Below are 22883 nucleotides of genomic sequence, written 5' to 3'. Positions count from 1 at the left end.
GAGAACAATTTTGCATGACAGAAATATGTTTTCCATATGTTTTAGTATTCATTTAACATGTTGCAAGGGTTTTGAATAGTCATTTGTACAAATGTTACATAAAAATGAAACAAAGATATTTGAATATGATTTATTATTGAATTGTTTGTGATTAGGGAATGTTTTTGACATGTTATTTGTATCATTTGCACATGGCTTGACTTGTGTCAACAACTACTTCATGCTGGATTTCTTACAAAGATTTATCAATACAGGCTATGAATATATAAAGTTCTAATTAAATTTAGTCTGGATTTAAAACGTTTGAGGACACATTATTGTCAGAAATATCTTTCAAACTATGGGTATCATTTCTCATAAAATAGCAACCTTATTGTGCATGATATTACAGAAAAAATATATAGATATAAGCTTGATTTATAAATGTATAACTTCTATAAAAACATATTCTAAAACATAATACATAAAAATGTATTGATCGCTGTGAAAGTGTATTGACCTTCTCTTAAATGCATTGCAGTAGTGTTACATTTTAAATATATTCCAAAAATGAAATTATTTCTTAGATGTTTTACCCGTACCCGCTCAATAAATCTACAATCTCTATATAAATAATTCTAGAACATAATGCATAATTCATTGTCAAGAGTGGAATATTTTAATTTTGATTTAAAGTTTTATATTGTAATATGTTTTATTAGACTTACACAGAGGGGTACAACATCCCCCCCTTTAAAAAGAATTAAATAATCACATTATTTACGTGATTAAAACATATTGTGTTCGCACATTGTGTTGGTTAAATTTGAATATTCAAGAATCTAATGACTAAATCAATATAATAACATTCCGGTCTGAGCTGTATTCTGTAGAGTATTTCCAATTCCACATATAATTAAAGACAGTCACTTTAAGTCAAATGAATTGAACAAGAGGACTTCAATTGATCACTAGCCCTGCTCTGTGTGTGCGGACGCATATAAACGTGCCTGTATTGAGCTACGGCTGCATCTAGTGAATAAAAAGTACGTTTACTCACTGATTTTGTTTCAAGTCTAGCCATGTGTAAATGCAGTTCAACTCAACATAAAGTATGTCGACTACAGAGAGTGACTTGGAATCTCAAGGTTTTGATTGACACACAAATGGAGACAAGTACACCAACAAGTACACACATTAAAATATGAGTGTGTCAATGTTCAGGATAGATATAGACATATATTTATATGCGTTTTAATTTACGTTTGGGAGTAGTGTATAATCTTGGAAATCTGCTTTATGAAAGGAATTGGTTGTCATCTTATCTGTGAAGCCCTTCTACTCAGTATAAACCATGTCCATTTCTTTCAAGCCTGTTCAGTGTGTGAAGGTAACTGTATGAGTGTGTGTGTGTGTGTTTGTACACAGTACATCTGAGTGTGTAGAGCAGCATCATGAGCAGATCAGTCAGCATAGATGAGGAAGCCAGAGAACGTGCTGTATTTGTTGGTGTTTCCTCCGTGGACTTTCCCTCCATCCAGTTGCACACAGACCTCATCTCCCACGTCTAAATGCAGGATCACACTGTTGGAGGCGTAGTCATAATTCTGATCAGCATCCTGGGCAATAGCGCTGGCCCTCACCTGTCACGCACAGGAGAAATGAAGCCACGGTTAGAGGAAGGACGCGGAGCAGATCGCAACAATTTACAGATTATATTCCCAATATACTTGAATGATACTGAAATGTAGATGAAGCACTAAAAGTATATATAATAATTTAGTGATATTCATTAGACAAAACAGCAAAACATGACTAAAGCACAACAACATGAAGAAGTGTGACATTTGAAGCTTTTAAATGGTTTTAAACTGATGGGATTGAGACATGACGCAGGCTAGATTTGAACCTGCCATTGCAATTCAATGTGTAACAAACACATCAACTACCCACTATGCTTCAGACACTCGGAAAAATAGTCACTTAAACATAGAAATACATATTCAGCAAGTGAGATCTGAACATTGAATTGCAGTGTAAACCCAAATAAGTTGGCAAAAATCAAAACATTTGAGGCAGCTGGTTCAATTCAATGTTTAAATGAGCAGAAGTGGCAGATTTTTATTTTGTACTCATACATTTTAATTGTTCTTAACATTTTTTTCTTAACATTTTTTGAAATGTTTGAGTACACTAATTCACACATTTAACTTAAAATTTTCATGTTACATTTTTATTAGTGTAAACTTAGCTAGCTATAACAAGCTAATTCAGAAAATGCTAATTTGCTAACATGTTAACAATAGCATGGTGTAGCACAAATGTACAATTTACTCTCCCTTTCAAGTGCCATGGGCAAAGCATGCTGGGAAATAGAAATCCCAGCCCAGTTTAAGTTAAGTTCATCTAAATTAAAAGAAATAAGTTCATAAAACTCAAAACAATGAAACAGTTCAGCTTACTTAAAATATATCAGTTCTGTGAACTTGAAAGAAAAAGAAAGTGCTAAAAACTCAAAAGTTATTTTTGACTGAACTAATTTGTTTAATTTAAGTTTGTCCTACTCAAACCAATTAACTTTTTTGAGTATTAGGGTTTACAGTGTGGTAAAACAGTGTTTCTGATATATGTAACCATTTCTGATAAGCATTCAGTAGCATTTTCATTATTATATACAGTCAAACCAAAATGTGTTCAGACACCTTGAACATTTCATTCATTAATACAGTTTATTCACTATAGTTTAAAAACTGGTAATAAAATATGACAAGATATCAGAGTTAAACTGTGTCAGAAAAAAATTAATCCAAATTATGTCAGATAACATATAAGCAAAACATGGTCAGATCAAAGTGTCTGAATAATTTTTGGTTCCAAATTTTTTTTATCAGTTTTACTGGTAGTCCACTGTATGAAGAATTTTTGGGTATAATATGTCACAGTTTAATTTATTTTGCTATCCTCACTTAAATTAACTATAGTGTCCTGAACCCACTAGTAAAAATATATAAAAAAACATCTGACTGTATGAAAGGCAAGGCAATTTTATTTATATAGCACATTTCATACACAGTGGTAATTCAAAGTGCTTTACATAAAGAGGAAACAAATACATAAGAGTTAAAATGGAATGCATAAGAAATAAAAATAACAAACTGCAAAAGAAGAAATTAATAAGTCAGATTTTTAAATAATGGAAAACTCTGAAAAAATTTAATTTGTTAAACCTATAGAAAACAAATTAATATTTTAACATGAGAATAATTTTAAAAGAATGTACAGCTATTTTTATTATTAAAAAAATAAAAGTAATAATAAAAATATATTTTTAAAAAATGAATAGACAAAAATGAGTTGATTTCCCTTCGTAGCGAAAGAAAAAAAATATTTTGTAATATGTTTGCTTTATACACTTTATAAACATTTATTATATTAAACTAAATAATATGATTTATATATTACTTATATTAATGATAATGCTAAATTAAGCACTGTATAATATGATTTAATAGATAAAGGGGTGCTGATGAGGCTGTGGAGGAACATGATAAGACAAAAAAAGTACTGCACTGCGTGTAAAAAAAAAAAAAAATCTCTCTACATAAAGATGCTCTCTTGACATGAAAGAGACCTTGTTTTATCATCTCTATGGCAATGAAATGGAGTCATTATTGAATGATACTCTGACAAGGGCTGGTCAGGTTAAATGGATGGAGCTGCAGATAGCCTGCTGACCTCCACCTCAATTGTGAAAGCAGTCACACTCTCTCCTATTTATCTACTGTAGGATCGTGTAGCTACACCTATATGGGTTATACTAAAACTGTACCATATCCCTTCCTCGTATTGACCTGTTGAATTTAATCGCAAGCGCACGTATCACACAAACCGCGATGAGACTGTTTACTGGAGGCATGGACTCATTTAAATTCTGCTTGAGAGATCAGCCGTATTGACTCCCAGCAGTGGATCTGAAACTTGTTTGTTAACATTTTAAATTGAGATTAGTCATGTGGTCAGACAGACGCACATTCCTGCATAGAGATGCAATTAAAAAGGACCAAGCATTTTGATAAAAAATAAACTGCACTATTTCATATCCTTGCAATATGACTTGTGTGATACTTTATTGCCATTTTTTAGTATTTGATCTATGCTCAAGTATTCTAAATAGAAAAGATGCGTAAGCTCCTAGCAGACAGGTGTCAGGTGACAGACAGTGATTGTCAGGCATTTTGCTCAGCCGTGTTATAGCCACTCAATCTCTGTCAGGTTTCCTAAACATATGGAGTGAATCTATTCTAGGGGAAAAAAATACAAAGATATGCACGGTGTCAGTAAACATCCTCATACAACATGCCATCACTCACTCAAATGCCTCTTGTTTTATTGGCCGTGTTATTCCCTTGAGAAACACCCACAACCACAGCCCACATAAAACACAATGACCCCAGACAAAGATAAACTCCCTCCCATATCCATAATCTAATAACACCACTCCATTACCATCAAGATACTGTCAACATCCGCACAACGTCCTGAGTGGAGACTGCAGCCATTTAGATGCGTTATTGAATACCAATCTGTATAATGATGTTAGGGCGGTTTATAATGCAGCACCGTATGACAAATATATCAGTTTTAAATTGATTTTGCATAGCAGTGATAGATATTTGTCATTTGTAATTTGAAAAATACCCTTCCAAGTTTTCATGAGCTGTGTAGAGACTCTATTTTCACATAAAAAAGAACAAAGGAAGTAAAAACTAGTGGTCAATATTACATTTACATGTAAGTGTTCAATAATTGATATGCAGAACTGATTTTTAATTGTTTTATTTTGCCTTACACAACAATGCAAAGCATAGCATATTGAATAAATTACAGTAAAAATATTCATAATGATTATGTTTTAATAATAATAATAATAGTAATGTTATAATAATACTAATAATAAAAATAATGCACTTTTTGCTAATTAAATGGTAACAAACATATATTTTTAATAGTAATTATCACCAAAAACAAAAACAAAAAAAACATAAATTACCTAACCTCTAAGTACTGTTGTGTCAACAAATGGTGCCATTTATCTGTACATAATATAGATCTGTAGTTATATTAAACACCAATATCTGATTAAGTTGAAAAGTGGGAATATTAGGGCTGCGCGATTTATCACACAATACGAAAAATAACATTGAACTTAAACGCAATTATTGCTTAAACGTGATTCTTAGTGCGTTTATGAAATGGCAAAGGCTGCGATTATTTTATGCGCAGCTTGTCAATGAAGTATGGCTCCAAATGCTAATCCATCTGAATGCACTGTGAGATTGAGTCGCTTATAATGTACATTTGAAAAAGCAACAAAAGACAACATTTAATAACTTGTTTTTACTCCAAACTCACTCTGTTCAACGACAGCGGACAGCCTTCCGTGAGATAATGTGGCGTCTTACACAGAATAAGGCAGTTGTGTGTTTACTAGTCATGTTTAATCAATCAAAGCGTTTCAATCTTCTGTTTATTCAGCTACAGCTATATGACCATGGATATGACGTACGTTATCTTCTTTTGCGGCAGGGCATATTTGGAGTTTCTGCGCAAGAGCGCCTTCTGGCTTTCAGATGGAGAAGCATTTACTATTGATCACAGAGCCGTACAGCTCTGACAAGCTGCGCATAAAACAATCGTGTGTGGTTTAATCGCGATAAATCGTGCAGCCCTATTGAATATCATTCAAAATATATATGAGTCATGACAAACTTTAATATGACTAAATGTGTAGATGTGTGAAAATCACTATTATTTCACCTGAAGTTATTCGTTGTGTTGAGGTGCGACGTGAGAATACTTTTAGCTTGTCCCTGTGTAGTCTGAATCAAACAGATATGTTGGGTTGACAGTCCCTTGAGAAACCCCTTTTTCAACTATATCTCACATAAAAACTGACTCCTAAAACTGCTACACAATCTTTCACATCCAGATCTTCCAGCCACACTCTATGATATAGTCATCTGCGCACTGAGCCAGTCAATAATCTATATTGAATGCTGTGTTACTGAATACCAATCAGTGCAACAATGATATTTTCTTTATAGAAGATCAAAAATATATCAAATCTTCATTGCAATAACACAATGACTTATGAAAATGTAAATTTTCTTATCAAGATCAAAACAGTCCATATATTGAGGTGGTCAATATGGCATGTGCATCATTCCACGTCTGACAGTGACGACCTGCCCTCCTCTCCCTATCGACGCAGAGCGTATGTCATTCTCCTCATTATTTTGGCTAAGCGGGCAAAGGGGCAGTCTCTCCCTCCGGCATACCCCCATGTTCGATACGACGATGCAAGCGGTCACTTTAATTAGCAGACATCCGGCGAAGACCATTTAAGACATTTCTTCGCTTCCATTGATTCACGTCTTGTATTTTTGGGATCAGTTTCACCGTATCTGAGCGCCCGGGGTTTAGACATCTCCCGCAAAGTGCGCTTGTTAGATGCTTCCCGGCATTTATCAAATATAAGTGATATGAAAGCTTGTCTTGGAGGGAGAGGGAGAGAGGCTTTTTAGGATTACCGTTGACTGCACTGGAGATGGATATTGACATGGAAGCCGACTACTTGTGAAACGCCACGCTGACTTGATCTCAGCGCCGGCTGCGAGCAGGGACCCACGGGCCTGCTGGGGGCTTGTTCTGCCAGGCCTTTTTATTACATTGAGGGGGAGAATGAAGGGGGGGGGGCACTTCTGCAGCGGCATTTTATACATAAGCAAAGGCGAGCGGTAGGAGAAAGACGGGTTGAAGGAGAAAATGGGAGGGGGAGGTTAGGATAACAGACAGATCAAGCAAGGCTATTTTGTGAGAGCAGCGAGATGCAAGGGTATATGAAGTCTTGTTTTTTATCAGTGGTGCCGTGCTCCAGCGGTAATAAAACTGACAGGATTCATTCTCTGTGATATACAGACCTCTTAGAGCGGAGACAATGGAAAACTAGCTCTTAAACTTACCTAAGGGACCAAGCACACGGGAGGGGAGGGAAAAGACTAAAGAAAAAAAATGGAACATTTATTGAATAGCTCAGTTTTGCCTCAAAGGGAGAATAAAATTTCTTTCGCTTCTTCTGAGAGTTATGCTTAATTGGCATACTGTACTAGTGTGGCATTGCATACTAATGGTCCAAGTGCACACTATAGCACTCGTTACAAGCTCCGTGACCACAGATTCAATCACTGTATGAATATAGTAAACTGATTAAAGGGTTAGTTCACCTAAAATGTAAATTATCATCATTTACTCATCCTCACCTCATTCGTATTCAGTTAAAACCAAAAAGAAGATATGGTAACACTTTAGTTAAGGTCACATTAGTTAACATTAGCATTAACTAACATTAAAGGGGACCTATAATGCCCCTTTTCACAAGATATAATAAAAGTCTCTGGTGTCCCCAGAAAGTGTCTGTGAAGTTTCAGCTCAAATTACACCACAGATCATTTATTATAGCTTGTCAAATTTGCACCTATTTGGGTGTGAGCAAAACCACACAATTTTTGTGTGTGTCCCTTTAAATGCAAATGAGCTGCTGCTCCCGGCCGCTTTCCAAAAGAGGGCGGAGCTTTAACAGCCTCAGTTGCTCAAAAACAACAAAGCTGGGGAATCTCACGCAGTCAAAGTGAAGATTGTCAGTAACGGTGTTTAGCCTTACATTGTTCAAAGTCGGACACTGATGGAGAGACTCAGGAAGAAGTTTTCAGACGTTTCTGAACGGTTAGTGGATAAAATTATGTAGTTGCTGTGGAGTTGATTCAACTCATCGACTAGCATGTGCCGTCATGTTAATCGTTGTGTTAATTGACCCTCGTTTGTGAAGCAGCCCGGCATAAAATGACGGCATTGTAACAACACTCTTTACAACAACTCTTCCTCTTCTCTAAACAGCCCAACATGGCCTCATCCCCTTTGTTGCGTGTTCTTGGGGGCAGGGTTTATGTAAATTTTGGGGTTTATGATGTCAACAACTCGGGAAGAAGCTAGTTGTAGTCTCTACCTGCCTTTTATTGTAGTCCTTAAAGGAATAGTTCACTTTCAAATTAAAATTTCCTGATAATTTACTCACCCCCATGTCATCTAAGATGTTCATGTCTTTCTTCTTCAGTCGAAAAGAAATTAAGGTTTTTGATGAAAACATTCCAGGATTTTTCTCCATATAGTGGACTTCAATGGAGCCCAAACGGTTGAAGGTCAAAATGACAGTTTCATTGCAGCTTCAAAGCATTCTACGCGATCCCAGATGAGAAATAAGGGTCTTATCTAGAGAAACCATTACTCAAAAAAAAAAAAATAATAATAAAATTGTATACATTTTAACTATAAATGCTCATCTTGAACTAGCTCTCTTCTTCTTCTCTATTTGAATTCCAGCAGTGTAGATGCTGTTAAGTGTATTACTGCCCTCCACAGGCCAAAGTTTGAACTAAATTGTCATATACAATATGCTAGTGCAAGTATATAACAATTAGTTCAAACTTTAACCTGTGGAGGGCTACACTTACACTTAGTGTACACTTTAATACACTTAGCAGCATCTACACTGCTGGAATTCAAATAGAGAAGAAGAAGAGAGCTAGTTCAAGATGAGCATTTATGGTTAAAATGTAAACAATTTTATTTTTTTTTTTTTTTTTAAATGAGTGATGGTTTCTCTAGATAAGACCCTTATTTTTCGTCTGGGATCGTGTAGAACGTTTTGAAGCTGCACTGGAACTGTGATTTTTACCTTCAACCATTTGGAGGCCAGTGAAGTCCACCATATGGAGAAAAATCCTGGAATGTTTTCATCAAAAACCTTAATTTCTTTTCAACTGAAGAAAGAAAGACATGAACATCTGAGATGACATGGGGGTGAGTAAATTATCAGGAAATTTTAATTTGAAAGTGAACTAATCCTTTAAAAGTCAATTTCTGTAAAAGAAAATATCTCCCTTTGCATTGAACTTTCAGCATTGTAACTTTGCAGATGTTGTTTATGCTCTAACAGCAACATTACACACTAACTAAAGTTAAAAAAGTGATATTATAATCAAGGACCCATTTAACTAACAATGAGCAATACATTTAACAAATGGATGCTGCACACTTCAGTCACTCAGTCATTAACAGTATTTATTCATCTTTGTTAATGTTAGTTACAACTGTTAGGGTTAGTGTTGTTAGTGTTTATTTTAGCTCGGGTCCATTAAATAACATTAAATATAAATAATGAATTGAAATGAACATTAACTAAACATAATAAATGTTTTAGAAGTATTTTCCACTGTTAGCTCATGTTAACTAATGAATTAACTAATGTTAATGAATGGAACCTTATTTTTGAAGAACGCTGGGGTTCAAAACAAAACTGGACCCCATTGACTGCCACTGTATGAACAAAAAACACCCATTTTTAAAAATATCTTTTGTATTTTGAAAGAAAGCAACTCATTCAGAGCTGAATAAATGATTTATAAATTTTTTTGGGTGAACTATCACTTTAACAAGTGGCCACAGGTGGGATTTAATGAGTATGTCACATATGCATTCCACTTTACTAATTTTTAATCAGTTCAAAAGATTTCCCTTAAAACTATTTGCCAATTAGGGATTACTACAATTAGAGACTACCAAAGACACTCATTATATTTCTACCGGACTATGTACATGTCACTGCGCCGGGAGACATTTATTAGAGCAGGTACTGGTCATTAACAGACAGGCGATGGCATTTTTAACACTAGCGTGTGAAAGAGCTCGACCTTTTGGAGGTCTATTAAAAGAGCATGTGACAGGTGAAAAAGGGGGAAATAAGAATGGTGGAACGATTAAGAAACAGAGAGGACGGAGTGCAGATTAGTCCACTTTGAACAGAGGTTCAGTCTAAGGTTTTGGGAATGTACATCGAATCTGAGGGACCATAAATTAAAAGATTAACAGCATGTTAATGATGAGGAAGAAGACATGTAGCTGCTAAATCAGAGATGATGTACGACCCTGGTGTCATATTTTGACTCACATTAGCATTAAGGCAAACAACCCATTATTCAACAAGCGCAATAAAAGCGCCACCAATAATGCTAGCAGCATCACATCCTTTTAACAAATCTCTCCATATGTTTATAGGTCTTTATGCAATTATTCCATTAGACAGAAGACTTAAACAGCATAACAATTAGAAGTTATTATTAAATTATGTGCAGTTTTTGACCCTAACGACCCTGAGACTTTTGAGGGTGGGATCTGACAGGTAATTTTTTTCCCCCTTATATGAATTCTCTTCGGTTGTAGCAGGTGCTGTGATACAGTCACTAAATGCACAGTGATGAAATTTCAGCATGAATCTCCTTCAGTGGGCAATATACCAAATTAATTACAAGACAAATGAAGATAACCTCATTAAATATTGAAGAGGGCACTATTATGATCACATCACTAATCCTTTCCATCTGTTACTGAGCAAATGAAATATTGTAACATTCCTCAAAAATTACATCTTCAACTACTGTGATATATTGGTGCCCTTGAAAGAGTGTGAATACTATTCAAATACAAATAAACAAACAAAAAAAGTACTAATCCTACATTAGAAGACAAATTGAAATATGGATCACTCTTTAATTAATGGCACATTTTAAAAAATCTTGAAAAATCAAACTTCTTTAAACTACATTTTATCATTAAACAGTTGAAAAAAACTTAAAAGTTTAAGGAAACAAACTTCAGCAGATTTTTGTGTTTTCTCAACTTGATTTGTAGGAGATTTTTGAGTTTTATCAACTCTTTGTTGTATAAATTGAATACAAGTTGAGAAAACTCAAAAATCTGCTGAAGTTTGTTGCCTTAAACTTTTAAGTTCTCAACTTTTGCTTTTTTACAGTGAACGTAATGGTGTGGGGAAAGTTGGTGAGCAGTAAATTAATGTTGAAATGATAAAAAAAAGCAGAAATTGATTGTTTCTGAATTAAATCAAGTATATAGCGTTAGTTCTGGCAGGTCACATTAGTCAAGCTCGCATCAGCTGACACTCAGCTGATTCACATTGACCTATAGGAACACAACGCCTATAACCAGATTCGTGTATATACTGAATGGTCCATTCAGTATTATCAGCAGCTTTATCACATTGCTCAGGAGCTAATTACCCTCCTCCTTCCCCAGCTCCTCCTCCATCCAGTCAGGACTTGACCTTCTGATATTTCTTTTGATCAAACTCATTTCTTCAATTATGTTACATTATTTATTGTCATTCAGAAAATTAATTATATTGCAATACTTGGTTCTGTTCCGTTTACCCTAAGGGGGGTTATAGCTGCTCTCCCTGCTCTTATCCATGCTAGGCTGCATGGATGGGCAGGGAGTTTTTGCCCAGAACAGAAAATATCGCCAATCCAAACTGTATACTAACTGCCAGTCATCTTTGACGATAGTGATCCTGACAGAAATAGTGATAAGTGCTTTCCAACATAAAAACCTTTCAAAAACCTCAATTATTCTCTAAAATGCTTGTCATGCTGACGATGATCTTTGTTATAAAATTGTATAAAAATATAATAATATAAAATATGAGATTATACACAAATTGAATTGAAAATGTGTCTAATGTAAAACTTCCATCATTTAACATGTTTTTTTTTATATGATAGAGTGGAAGTTAAAAAATCTGGGTGTGGGGAAAAAAAACAAAAGCAAAGTCAAAAATAGAAAAAATGTAATTAAAGAGTCGTAATGAAAAGTTAATGTGATATATTCTTTAAAATATATATATTAGTGCTGTCAATCGATTAAAAAAATTAACTTGATTATTCAAAAAAAAAAATTTTTATTAATCGCAATTAAAAATACAAGTTTTTATACGTTTTTAATATATTTTATAATGTAATAATTTCACAGTTAATCTCCAAATTAAAACAACATGAAGACAGTATATTTAAAATACTTGTTTAATGGCATCTTTTTATGAATGAAGGCCTGTATCACTGATACTAATACTGCTACTGCCAATTTTAAACAAGAATTATAGCCATTCAACATTACAGTGTAATTGAAAGCTATATCATTTGTTACATTTATTAGGCTTCAAATGGGCCTACAGATCCAGTTCTGGCTGCATCTATAATTCAGATTTTTAATCCCCGTATCCGCTTACATATATTTATATATAATCTATTTTTAATCTCTATAATAAAAATGTATAATTCAGATTTTGATCTCCATATCCATTTACATATATTATATATATCTTCCAAGGGTTTTTTCCCTCCTAGGACTTTTTTCCCAGTGTAGCACGCTGGGTTTTTCTCCTAGGGGGTTTTTTCCACCCCTGGGAGTCAGCCGACATTGGCTTAATGTAGCACCATCTTGTATATGTTACATATTACCACGCTTGTTTGTACAGCTCATTTTTAACCACTTCCCTTTTTTCTGTGCTTCTAATATGTAAAGCTGCTTTGAAACAATGACCAATTGTAAAAGCGCTATATAAATAAATTTGACTTGACTTGACTTGACTTGACTCAAAAATATAGCAACTTTTAATTTAAGTGAACTTAGAACAATCCTCACATAAACCCATAATAAATGTCATATTTACCTGTGCCTTTCCTACCTGTCTAACAGAAATTGAATAAAGCTACCAAACAGTCTGCACTGCATAATTTATAGCCAAATTAAATATAGATAATCATTATTAAAGCTACAAAAGTTCTTTAGTCAAGAGTAATTTTCTCTGTTACCTTTGTTCTTTCATTATCTTCAATGACAGACGGCATTAGCGGTTGCTGTCACTTTAAGAACTGCCGCTGCTGCACATGACGCAGATCTTACACGCGTCCCACTTTCTCACAGCTCTTTACTTTCTTTTTTAGACTTTATTTAACTCATTCAAGGCTGATCTTATGAGAATACTCGACAAAATGGTTATTTTTGGCATTATTGTTCATGTTATTGTTCAAGTGTGACAGAGAACTCGATTCTGGCGCGCCGTCCATGCACACGATGGTGTGCGTCTTTCTGTGCGTCGTGTGTGTGACAGGACATTCACAGACTCTTTTTCTGTTTTGGAGCGTTTAAATGGTTTAAAAGCATTTGCATGAATAAGAGCGTGATCATATATTGTAATGCTAGCCAAAGGATGACAGAAAAAAACGGACGCTGCATTAATTGCGTTAATATTTTTAATGCATTAAACTGGAAAAAAGTTAATCGCATGCATTAACGCGTTAACGTTGACAGCACTAATAGGTATTTTTTCTGTGAAATCAAGGAAACGTCCTGTAATTGAAGTATCCCAATAAGAAAGATTCAAATAATAGAGATTGTTTAGTTTTTGGTCCTGCTGACCTGTGACTTTTCAATGATTATCCTCCCACATCATTTCCATTTCAGGTATTTCCAAAGGCCACTTTAGCCTTGCATGTCTGAGGTCCGCCAATGAGAAGACCATCACAACTGCACCAGTCGGTATCAAGAGACCAGCTTTCGCTAGCTGTCAAAACCACAGCACAAACAATGATCAGCCAGATGGTCACACGGGCCTGCAACTAGGTACGGCAACATGCATGTCACTCTCTAGAGCCTACCTGAGATACTTTTTTTCTCTTAATTAGCACCCTAACATTCACAGAGAGTCATTATTAGCAAACAAATGCTAATGTCAGGATCTGGACTTTTTATCTTTAAGACGCCTTGTTAACCTGTCAAGCCATGACATGTTTGGCACTCTTCCAACTGTCTATAGCTCTGTATTCATTTTTGTCCATGCGTATAAGCCTCCCAGAAGTCTCGTCTTTCTGCCCACTGTCTGCGGCTTTCTATTAAGTCATCTATCTTCCTTTCCTCCCCTGATCTTTCTGTCAACCAGCCTGGGTGATTCTGCCATACTCTTAACTGTCATGGCTGCCCTTGCGTCCTTCTCTCAGTCTATCTCACAATTCACTTGTGCACTTGAGCTTGTGGGCCGCCCACTAGGGTGCCATATTGAACATGGCCTCCACAATGAAGATGCGAGATGACTGTGTCAAAACTTATTTTCAAGTTGAAGGATAAAAACTATTATATATTTCACCTCTTATTTTTTTTCTATTTTGCTTTTGTTCCTTTATAGTTCCTCCTGCAAAATTACACATTTGTTAGTGTTCTTTCAACTATAGGCACTTTTAATGCTGTTTTAATGCTTTTAAATGTTTAGTTCACCCAAAAATGAAAATTCTGTCTTTAATTACTCACCCTCATGTCGTTCCAAACCCGTAAGACCTTCGTTCATCTTCGAAACACAAATCAAGATATTTTTGATGAAATCCGAGAGCTTTTTGACCTCCATATATATACACAGCAATGTCACAACCAGTTTCAAGGTCCAGAAAGGTCGTAAAGACATCGTTAAAATAGTCCCTGTGACTACAGTGGTGACTACAGAATACTTTTTGTGTGCAAAAACAAAAATAACAACTTTATTCAACAATTTTTCTCTTCCCTGTCAGTCTCCTACACTGTCCAGCATTCTGATGTAGAACCCGGAAGCGCTGCACTGTGTTTACAATATGAACAGGATAGGAGAATGACAGGAAATTGTTGAATACATTTTTTTTTTTTTTTTTTTGTGCACAAAAAAGTATTCTCATCGCTTCAAAAGGTGCCCTAGAATCAGAATTTGAATTTACCTCGGCATAGTTGAATAACAAGAGTTCAGTACATGGAAAAGACATACATTGAGTTTCAAACCCCATTGTTTCCTCCTTCTTATGTAAATCTCATTTGTTTAAAAGACTTCCGGAAAACACTCGGATCTCAACATAACACCGACTGTTACGTAACAGTCGGGATCATTAATATGTATGACCCCAATATTTGCATAATGCCAGCCCATTCGACGCATTAGACAAGGAAAGGCAGTATTAACGGCTGGATCTGTGCACAGACAAGGTAAGCAAGCAAAAGAACAACAGCGAAAAATGGCATAACTGACATGATCCATGATATCATGACATTTTTAGTGATATTTGTAAATTGTCTTTCTAAATGTTTCATTAGCATGTTGCTAATATACTGTTAAATGTGGTTAAAGTTACCATCGTTTCTTACTGTATTCACGGAGACGAGAGTCGTTGCTATTTTCATTTTTAAACACGTGCAGTCTGTATAATGCATAAACACAACTTCATTCTTTATAAATCTCTCCAACAGTGTGTAATGTTAGCTTTAGCCACAGAGCATAGCCTCAAACTCACACAGAATCAAACGTAACCATCTAAATAAATACTTTACTCACATAATTCGAAGCATGCATACAGCATGAATGACGAACATCTTGTAAAGATCCATTTGAGGGTTATATTAGCTGTGTGAACTTTGTTTATGCGATGTATATATAGTCGAGAGCTCGTGGGGCAGAGGGAGCGCATCTCTTAAAGGGGCCGTGCTGAAAAAATCAGTGCATAATTAATGATGCCCCAAAATAGGCAGTTAAAAAAATTAATTAAAAAAAATCTATGGGGTATTTTGAGCTGAAACTTCACAGACACATTCAGGGGACACCTAGGACTTATATTACATCTTGTAAAAAAACAATCTAGGGCACCTTTAAGGTTGAACCACAGTATTCACAATCACATGGACTATTTTAACAATGCCTTTACTACCTTTCTGGACCTTGAAATTGGATATGACGTTGCTGTAAATAGGGACATCAGAAACTACCCGTTGCTACGGGTTTGGAGCAACATGAGGGTGAGTAATTAATGACAGAAAATTCATTTTTGGGTGAACTAACCCTTTAATGCTGATTTATGCAAACATTCTCTCTAATTATGTTAATTTGTCTACAATGTCCAATATAAATTGATTTGACTATTTCAAGTTTTAGAAAATGTAATAATTTTAGGATGGATTTTCATATTTTAAGATTGAAAACTTCTGGGCCAAGAGTAAAGCAATAAAATCTACACATAAAGGCATTAGATCACAACATTTTTTCCCCCTTTAATAAAGATCACGATTCTCATGATTATGAAGAGGGAAGAAAATATTTCAGTGATCTGAACATTTGGCTACTTAAAATAACATAAAATTTGCAAGTAGCTCTGACTAAATTTTCTTTGCTTGAGTCTATTTAAAATAATACAACAAACAAAAAGTAAGAAGTATGTGAATCAAAATATGCAAAAATAGACTAAAAGCTGACAGAAAATATTCCAATTACACCCTTTTTAAGATAGTATGCCAGACTACTGAAACATTAATGATGTAACTTTTTATGTAAAAGCTTTTAAATACTTAAATAATTTGAAAGAATGAATTTTCGAACTCAGTCCTAAAGACAGTTACTTGTTTTGTTTATGAATCAATCAGAATTTTTGAAATCTGTTGAAACGAGTGTTTCAATGAGTCACTCATTATGACAGTCACCCTGGAGTATAGTGTTTTGAAAAGACAACTGTCTTTGTTGAAAGAAAAGCGAAGTTGTTTCATATATACACAACATCTCTCTGGGTCAGCAGCAGATTTGATTTGTTCACCAGTGTGATCTCATTTGTCTAAGGATTATAGACAGCTGAATTTTAAATGTGGATTTTTTAACTGAATTTCAACCTTTTAACGATTAATCGTGCAGCTCTACTTCATAGGCTATAACAAAAAAGAAATATGTTTTAATAAAAATTAGTCTCTAGTTAAAGTGCCTTTAGTTGATGAAACAACCTTGAATGTATATTTGTATGTTTGTAGAGTAGCCTACATCAGGTCTTGAGTAAAACGCACAATGGAGATTCTCCACTTCAAAACCTTTTAATTGCTGTGAACTTGGAGAAACTGGACTAATATTCAATAGACATGGCTGTTTGAACATCATTTTGTCAGCATTCAAAAGTAACCTTTTACAAATTAACATAAACCTCCTAATCCCAACGGACCATTGTCTGCTTTCAGATGACACTTCTGAGAATTCCAGTCTCTCGGCATCTGTCAAAAAACCTAGCATCCTTTTCACTTTTATATGCTCTGTACTTTCCATTAGGTAGCTGCGCAAATCCTCATCCTATGAGCTCTTTAAAATATTATTGGCTACAACAACAATTGTGATTTGTGTTGTAAATGGACTGTTGACTGTATTTCAGGTGCTTAGGGAAGTATCTAATAATTCCATCTGCACTATATTTGGTGTAGTGAGCAGTTAACCTACACATTTCTCTATCAAGCCCTACAGAAGAGTGAAGCAGGGCCACCTGATGTGCTCGAAATGGACGTAATTGAGTGGACTGAAAAGATAATTAATGAGCAATCAATGAACATGCAATAGAAGGGGGGCACGTACAGCGAGCAGGGGATTCAATCTAAGAGTTATGAATGATTTAACAGAGGAAGCAGACTTGCATGACAATACAAAACTGTACAGGTCGGACCAATTGAATCTACTATCGCTCTAATCACTTTTACACTGTATTAAGCCAGAGATTTTTTTTTTACAACAAAACACTTGGCTTTCAATGCCCAGTGAAATACAAATAAACATTTATAGTGTGCTTGGGTAAAACTGTTCATAAAAGAATATGTTACGATTGCCTGTCAAATAAAAGGCTGCAAGAGTGTGTCTTGATCCACAAAGGTCATACAGTCCACTACAGATAAACCTTTTCTTGTCCTGCTCATATCCTGCCTTCAGTATTTAATTAATGTCAAGGGAATGAATGACTGAGTGTGGAAACTGTCAAATTTCATGCATTCATTATTTATCTGATGTGCAAACTGGCACTAGACCACACCACGACAGCTCTGGCTGCTGAGTCGTATGACACATTTTTAGCTGATGAGTGAAATGTAAATATGGTGTTTATTTTAGTTATTAAATTGTCAAAACATATGGCAATGCAGCTGAGATTGTTTGGACACAAATATTAATGCCATGATTTTTTCTTTTTATAAGCCTTTTTTCTGGTCAGCCTTGCAAAACAATACCACTGCGTCCAATTTGCACCCATGTTGTTTAGTGCGGTGGTAATCAATTATATGATAGGAATTTTAATAGAAAAAACTCCAACTATTGTGACTCCTCTAGATGAAGCCGACCTTATGGTGAAGCCCAATATGATGAATTGAGACAAAGAGAAACTACTTTCTACATTTGACTGCACACATAATGTCCAAATTATCAATGATGGGGGGGTCAATGATGACAGTCAATGATGTTCAGTGCTGACTTCCACTGTATGGACAAAAACAGTTGTGTTTGCAGAAGGAAAGTCATACAGGTTTAGAAGGACATGAAGGTGAGTAAATAATTACAGCATTTATCATTTTTGGGTGAAATATATTTGAAAGCAATTGAGCTGAAGATTTCATTTTAACCACAAACAAAATTTATAAATAAAGATAAATTCTTACCTGCCCATTTTTCTTGAGGTCTGCCCACATACTGGTCCCATCTCCTCCTCTCATCAGGACATGGTATGTGAAGAAGTAGATACCAGGTAGAGGGCATGTGAATTTTCCAGTGCTGGGCTCATAGTAGTTGCCAACGTTGGTCACCACATCATCAAATTTGAGCACATCAGTTCCTTCATGTTGTTTGCGCAGGCCTGCGTAAAATGCAATCTTAGGGCTGTAGAACGACGGCACATAACCGCCAGGCCCAGGACCCGGAGGCCCTTGTGGACCTGGCTTTCCAGGCTCTCCAGGTGGACCAGGTGGTCCTGGCATCCCCGGAGGTCCCCGATAACCAGATTTCCCTCTCCGGTTTGGAAAATCAGGAGGTGGGGGTGAAACAGCCGTTAGCTCCTGGCCATGAGGAGTGGTGTAGGGGTCACAAACCATTCGACAACTTCCTAGCATTTCATAATGGCTTCCCGCATTGGCTCCTCCTCCTTTAGTGTTGTGGACTAGTAATGGGATGGTGACCAGGAGAATCAGAACCATGGCCACACCCACGGCCGCTCCTATGACACGCTTGCGGCGGCTGAGCCGGGAGGCAGCAAGCGTTAGAAAGTCCTCCTCTCCTTTAGGTGGAATGGTGCCCGCCAGCGTGAACAGTGGAGTTGGAGGAAAAACTCGCTAAAGTGTAAAAGCAAATGTGTGTTTGGGTACAAAAGAACAGCCACACCACAGATATCTATAGATGAATGAGGCCAGTGGGGAGAAGGATAGCAGATGAATTTATGGATAAGACAAGGAGACCAAGAAGAGAGTGGAGCATACAGGAATGAGAGAGTGCAATGGGACTAGAGGTAGGACAGCAAAAGGAAGATCTGGAAGAACAAAATGGAACAGAAAGGTGTGGAACGGCAAAGAATAAAAGATGATTACAGGAAAATAAGGTGGCTTTTGGTAAGCTAATATATGGGGACACTTGCAATACAATGCAATACAGTAATTTTTAAATGTTGTAATTTACATATCTTTTCATCATCCCCTTGCTTGTTAACATTAAATCTACAGTTAATTCTCCAATACAGAGAAGACACTCTGAGGTCCTCTTTTGCACAAGTGAACAGCAACAACCTGTTTTTGGTTTTTCCACTTCAAGTTCCTGTCCACCTAACAAAGAAGTGCAATTAAGCAATTGCAAAATTCAGTTCATAAAGGGCTAAATGAAATCTCAAAGTTATCTGCTTGTGCAACAAAATTCAAATTAAGTCCAACCAAACACCTGACAGATGTGCCAAAATAATCTTCCAATGTTCCACGTTTCAAAATAAACTGATGCACTAAAATCTCCTGCTCAATGAAATTTGTCCAACGCCCTGCAACAAAAACTGATGAGCCACAATGTACTGATCCTTCAGAATATTAGTATTATTTATTTTTTTAGGAACATATGGAAGACCACTGTAGTTGCTCTGGCGGGACTGGGAAAATTCCACAGAAATAGAACTGGATGAGGAAAAAACATGAAAAGACAATAAAGAAAATCTGTTAAGGCTATATTTAATGTCACAGAAATTATATATGTATATATATATATATATATACACATACATTTAAATGCACACTCAATTTTATCTTTCTTTATTAACAGTTTTATCCTAAACTGAACATACTGAAAGTCTTGAATTATGTCTTGCACTATCGAAAATGCATCTTCTGTCATATATTTATAATTTTATATCAAAATGACCCCTGAATGGCCAACTGGCATTACGATTTTGTTGCAAAAGCTTTGTCCTAAACAGGAGAAATACGCACAAATAAAAACAACATATAAATAAATCATTAAAAAAAAAACTATTATTGTATGTAGTGAGTGAAGCACGCAAAATAACACCTGTAAAAGTATGACACAAGTGAGCAACTTTAAGTGCAATAAAAGGCATTAAAGAGACACTTACCCTGACTTCGGACTTAATGGAAGATCTTTAGGATTAAAAATCTTCCTCTGATGGCTGTCCTTAAATTTGCCGAGTTCCGGAGCACATTAAAAAATTCCGGAGCAAATTAAAGATGAATTCATGTGCATCTTCAGCAAATAAAGACTCCTCTCTTTACTCCAACAACAGAGTGAAACGCAGAAATATTACAATTTTAAATGCTTTAACCAGTCAAATAGGGTAAGATGACTTCATTAAGTTGTCACTCTCACTTCTGACCTTATTTATTCCGCGGACTGTTACTTACTTCGCGCGTGAGTGAAACTTCCGCTTTTGCCGTTCGTTTTGTCGAAAGATTTAATAATACAGCAACGTATAGCGCTAGACTTCTGACTCCGACACCTGTGAGATTTTCACACTCCACACACACACTCACACTGCCCCCTCATTCTTCCATCCGGTCGACTCCTCCCTCCCTCCATCCCATCTCATCCTCGCCCCTCTCACTGGCTCTGTCTCAACGCCACTGACTCCTACTTAGAACGCGCGTGCGACGCACGAATACGCTGTCTGGTTCGAGAGGGCAGTTGGTTTTGAAACACAGCCGTTGTGTTTTTCCAACTTAATCATAATTAAATGAGGTAAAGTGGTGTAAATGTTAATCGTTTATCATGTCAGCAGCCTATGTGGGTTTTAAAAATACGCAATTTTATATAAAAACAAAACAAAAACAAACTTGTGGATGGTTTGGAAAAAAAAGCATCTCTATCTGTTTGGGTTAAGGATGGAGCACTGTGCCTTCGAGGTCATTGTGTATGTGGCTCTGTTTCTCTAGCTTTCAGAGCTCATTAGTGAAGGACACTGAGACCATTGTGCTCTATCTATCTATCTATCATCAGCCATATTTCTACATAAAATAGGCCAAATAATTGCATTTATGCAGATTTTGCATTGCATCCCCTTGCAGTCTGTTTGAAGGCTAATGCTACCAGTGGTTAAATGCTGGGTCTAGTAGCAGATCCATTGAGAATTCAATGTAACTCATCTCATCTTGCTCCCTGTCAGGCTTATTCACACATCTGCATTTTTAAAGTTTAATGGCGGAGGTGGTAGTGGGGGTTTAAGAAAAATTGGAAGATCAGTCAATACCCTCAAACTGTGGGTAAAATTTCATAATTCCATCACGCCTCGATCTTGAATGAAGTGCCACACATATTTTGGACCGTTTCTATTTGTTTGCAACGCAAGGGTAAATATAAATCTGGTTGTCTGAATACAGCATTTTCTTTACTCAAGAAACTCATAGCCAATGCTGTGTTAAATAGCCTGTGCATAGCACTTCATATTTTATAACATGAGATTTTGGCCAAATTATAGAAAAAACTAAGCGCTTACAAACTGACAATAGACATAACCTGTAAGTTGATGAAACGTAATATGTGTTGCACTGCCATATGCCACAATATTAACTTTGCCAACACTATTTTTAAAAAATACTGTGTTTTTTCCATTTCCTGAATGTATCCGTTTTGGACATTGGATATTGACATCTTTTTTTTACGGCCACCCCTCTCCACACCCCTTTCTCCAATATAACCAGCATCAGGGGAGAGAAGAAGAAAAGAAGTGGACAGAGAAAATAAATAACTTGAGAGAAATGTGCAGAAGATGCTCCCCGAGTAAGAAGTGTATGTGTGTTACATTGTTGAGTAAAACACTATGTCACTCCCACTTTATGTGTCAGTCAGTCCCTTCCATTAGAAACACACACACACACACACACATTGTGCGGGTTTAACCACAATGGGTGTATAATCATCGCTAGGAGACATAGGCAATATAGCGAGAATTGGATTTTTAGTGGCTGTTAAAATATTACTGAGATGATTAATATTGAAAAATGCACATGTCTCTGAGCTGTCTATCTCTCATTCACTCTTCTTTTCAGGTCTCGTTTCACCATACTGTCTTTCTATATTCTTTTTCTCCGACTGTGAAGGGGAGAGTGGGGTAAGTTGTGTCAATACTACATTTGGAAGCTTTTAAGCTGCTTAGTTGAGCCAGTGACACAGCCTAACCCAAAGCATCTGGCACAGTTTACCCCACAGCTACCATTTTGGTAAAAAAAAAAAAAAAAAAGCAATCCAGGGCCAATGTTTAGCTAATCTTTTTTTTTTTTTTTTGTCATGCACTAAGATAGGCTTGAGAATTGTTGCATCTGACTCATTTTTAGCCTTTAGGTGATGTACCTTTTTCTGGCTATGATGACTCAAGCAAACTGTCCATGTTTTTTTTTTCTCCATATCATGCATCTATAGACTTCTGTTTGGCTCTTGCTTCACATACAATTGTTGAGAGTTTGATTAAATGACGTTGGTGAACCAATATCTTGACAGTTTTCTTGGAACTAAATATTACCACTGTCAGGATTTATCTGTGTTTGCTTTGGTTTGGGGTGGGTTTTGTTCATGTTTTAGTTTCCTTGGTTTCTATGGTATTTCATTGTTTGATTAGTGTTTGCACCTGTGATTCATTTTATTGATTGATTTGGTCTGTGTATTTAAG

The 22883-nt window shown here is 35.9% G+C and overlaps 1 protein-coding gene across 4 annotated transcripts; it reads right to left on the bottom strand.

Moving 5' to 3' along the window:
• Positions 1 to 116: 116 nt before the first annotated feature.
• c1ql4a (complement component 1, q subcomponent-like 4) lies at positions 117 to 22358 on the bottom strand. Of its 4 annotated transcripts, none has more exons than XM_048178871.1 (4): positions 20598 to 22358; positions 20340 to 20490; positions 18400 to 19065; positions 117 to 1622 (listed from the first exon to the last, which is right to left on the bottom strand). In XM_048178871.1, the coding sequence occupies exons 3-4, from the start codon at positions 18928 to 18930 to the stop codon at positions 1443 to 1445; spliced, it is 711 nt and encodes a 236-aa protein (XP_048034828.1). In that variant the 5' UTR covers positions 18931 to 19065; positions 20340 to 20490; positions 20598 to 22358; the 3' UTR covers positions 117 to 1442. The 4 variants fall into 4 exon arrangements, with proteins under 4 accessions (XP_048034828.1, XP_048034825.1, XP_048034827.1 ...); XM_048178868.1 differs by having other exon boundaries at positions 20340 to 20495; positions 20626 to 22358; XM_048178870.1 differs by having other exon boundaries at positions 20626 to 22358.
• Between the last annotated feature and the right edge of the window lie 525 nt (positions 22359 to 22883).

This window comes from Megalobrama amblycephala, linkage group LG24 (assembly GCF_018812025.1).
Source record: "Megalobrama amblycephala isolate DHTTF-2021 linkage group LG24, ASM1881202v1, whole genome shotgun sequence".
In the NCBI taxonomy this organism is placed as follows: Eukaryota; Metazoa; Chordata; class Actinopteri; order Cypriniformes; family Xenocyprididae; genus Megalobrama; species Megalobrama amblycephala.
The sequence above is the reverse complement of the archived record's forward strand: the minus strand, read 5'-3'. Positions and strand labels throughout refer to the sequence as shown.

Coding starts and splice junctions, on each gene's coding strand:
- c1ql4a (XM_048178867.1), bottom strand. CDS start 18,930: ATGGTTCTGATTCTCCTGGTCACCATCCCATTACTAGTCCACAACACT. Junction 1,623..18,399: donor ACCTCAAGAAAAATGGGCAG/GTAAGAATTTAT, acceptor TGTGCGTGACAG/GTGAGGGCCAGCGCTATTGC.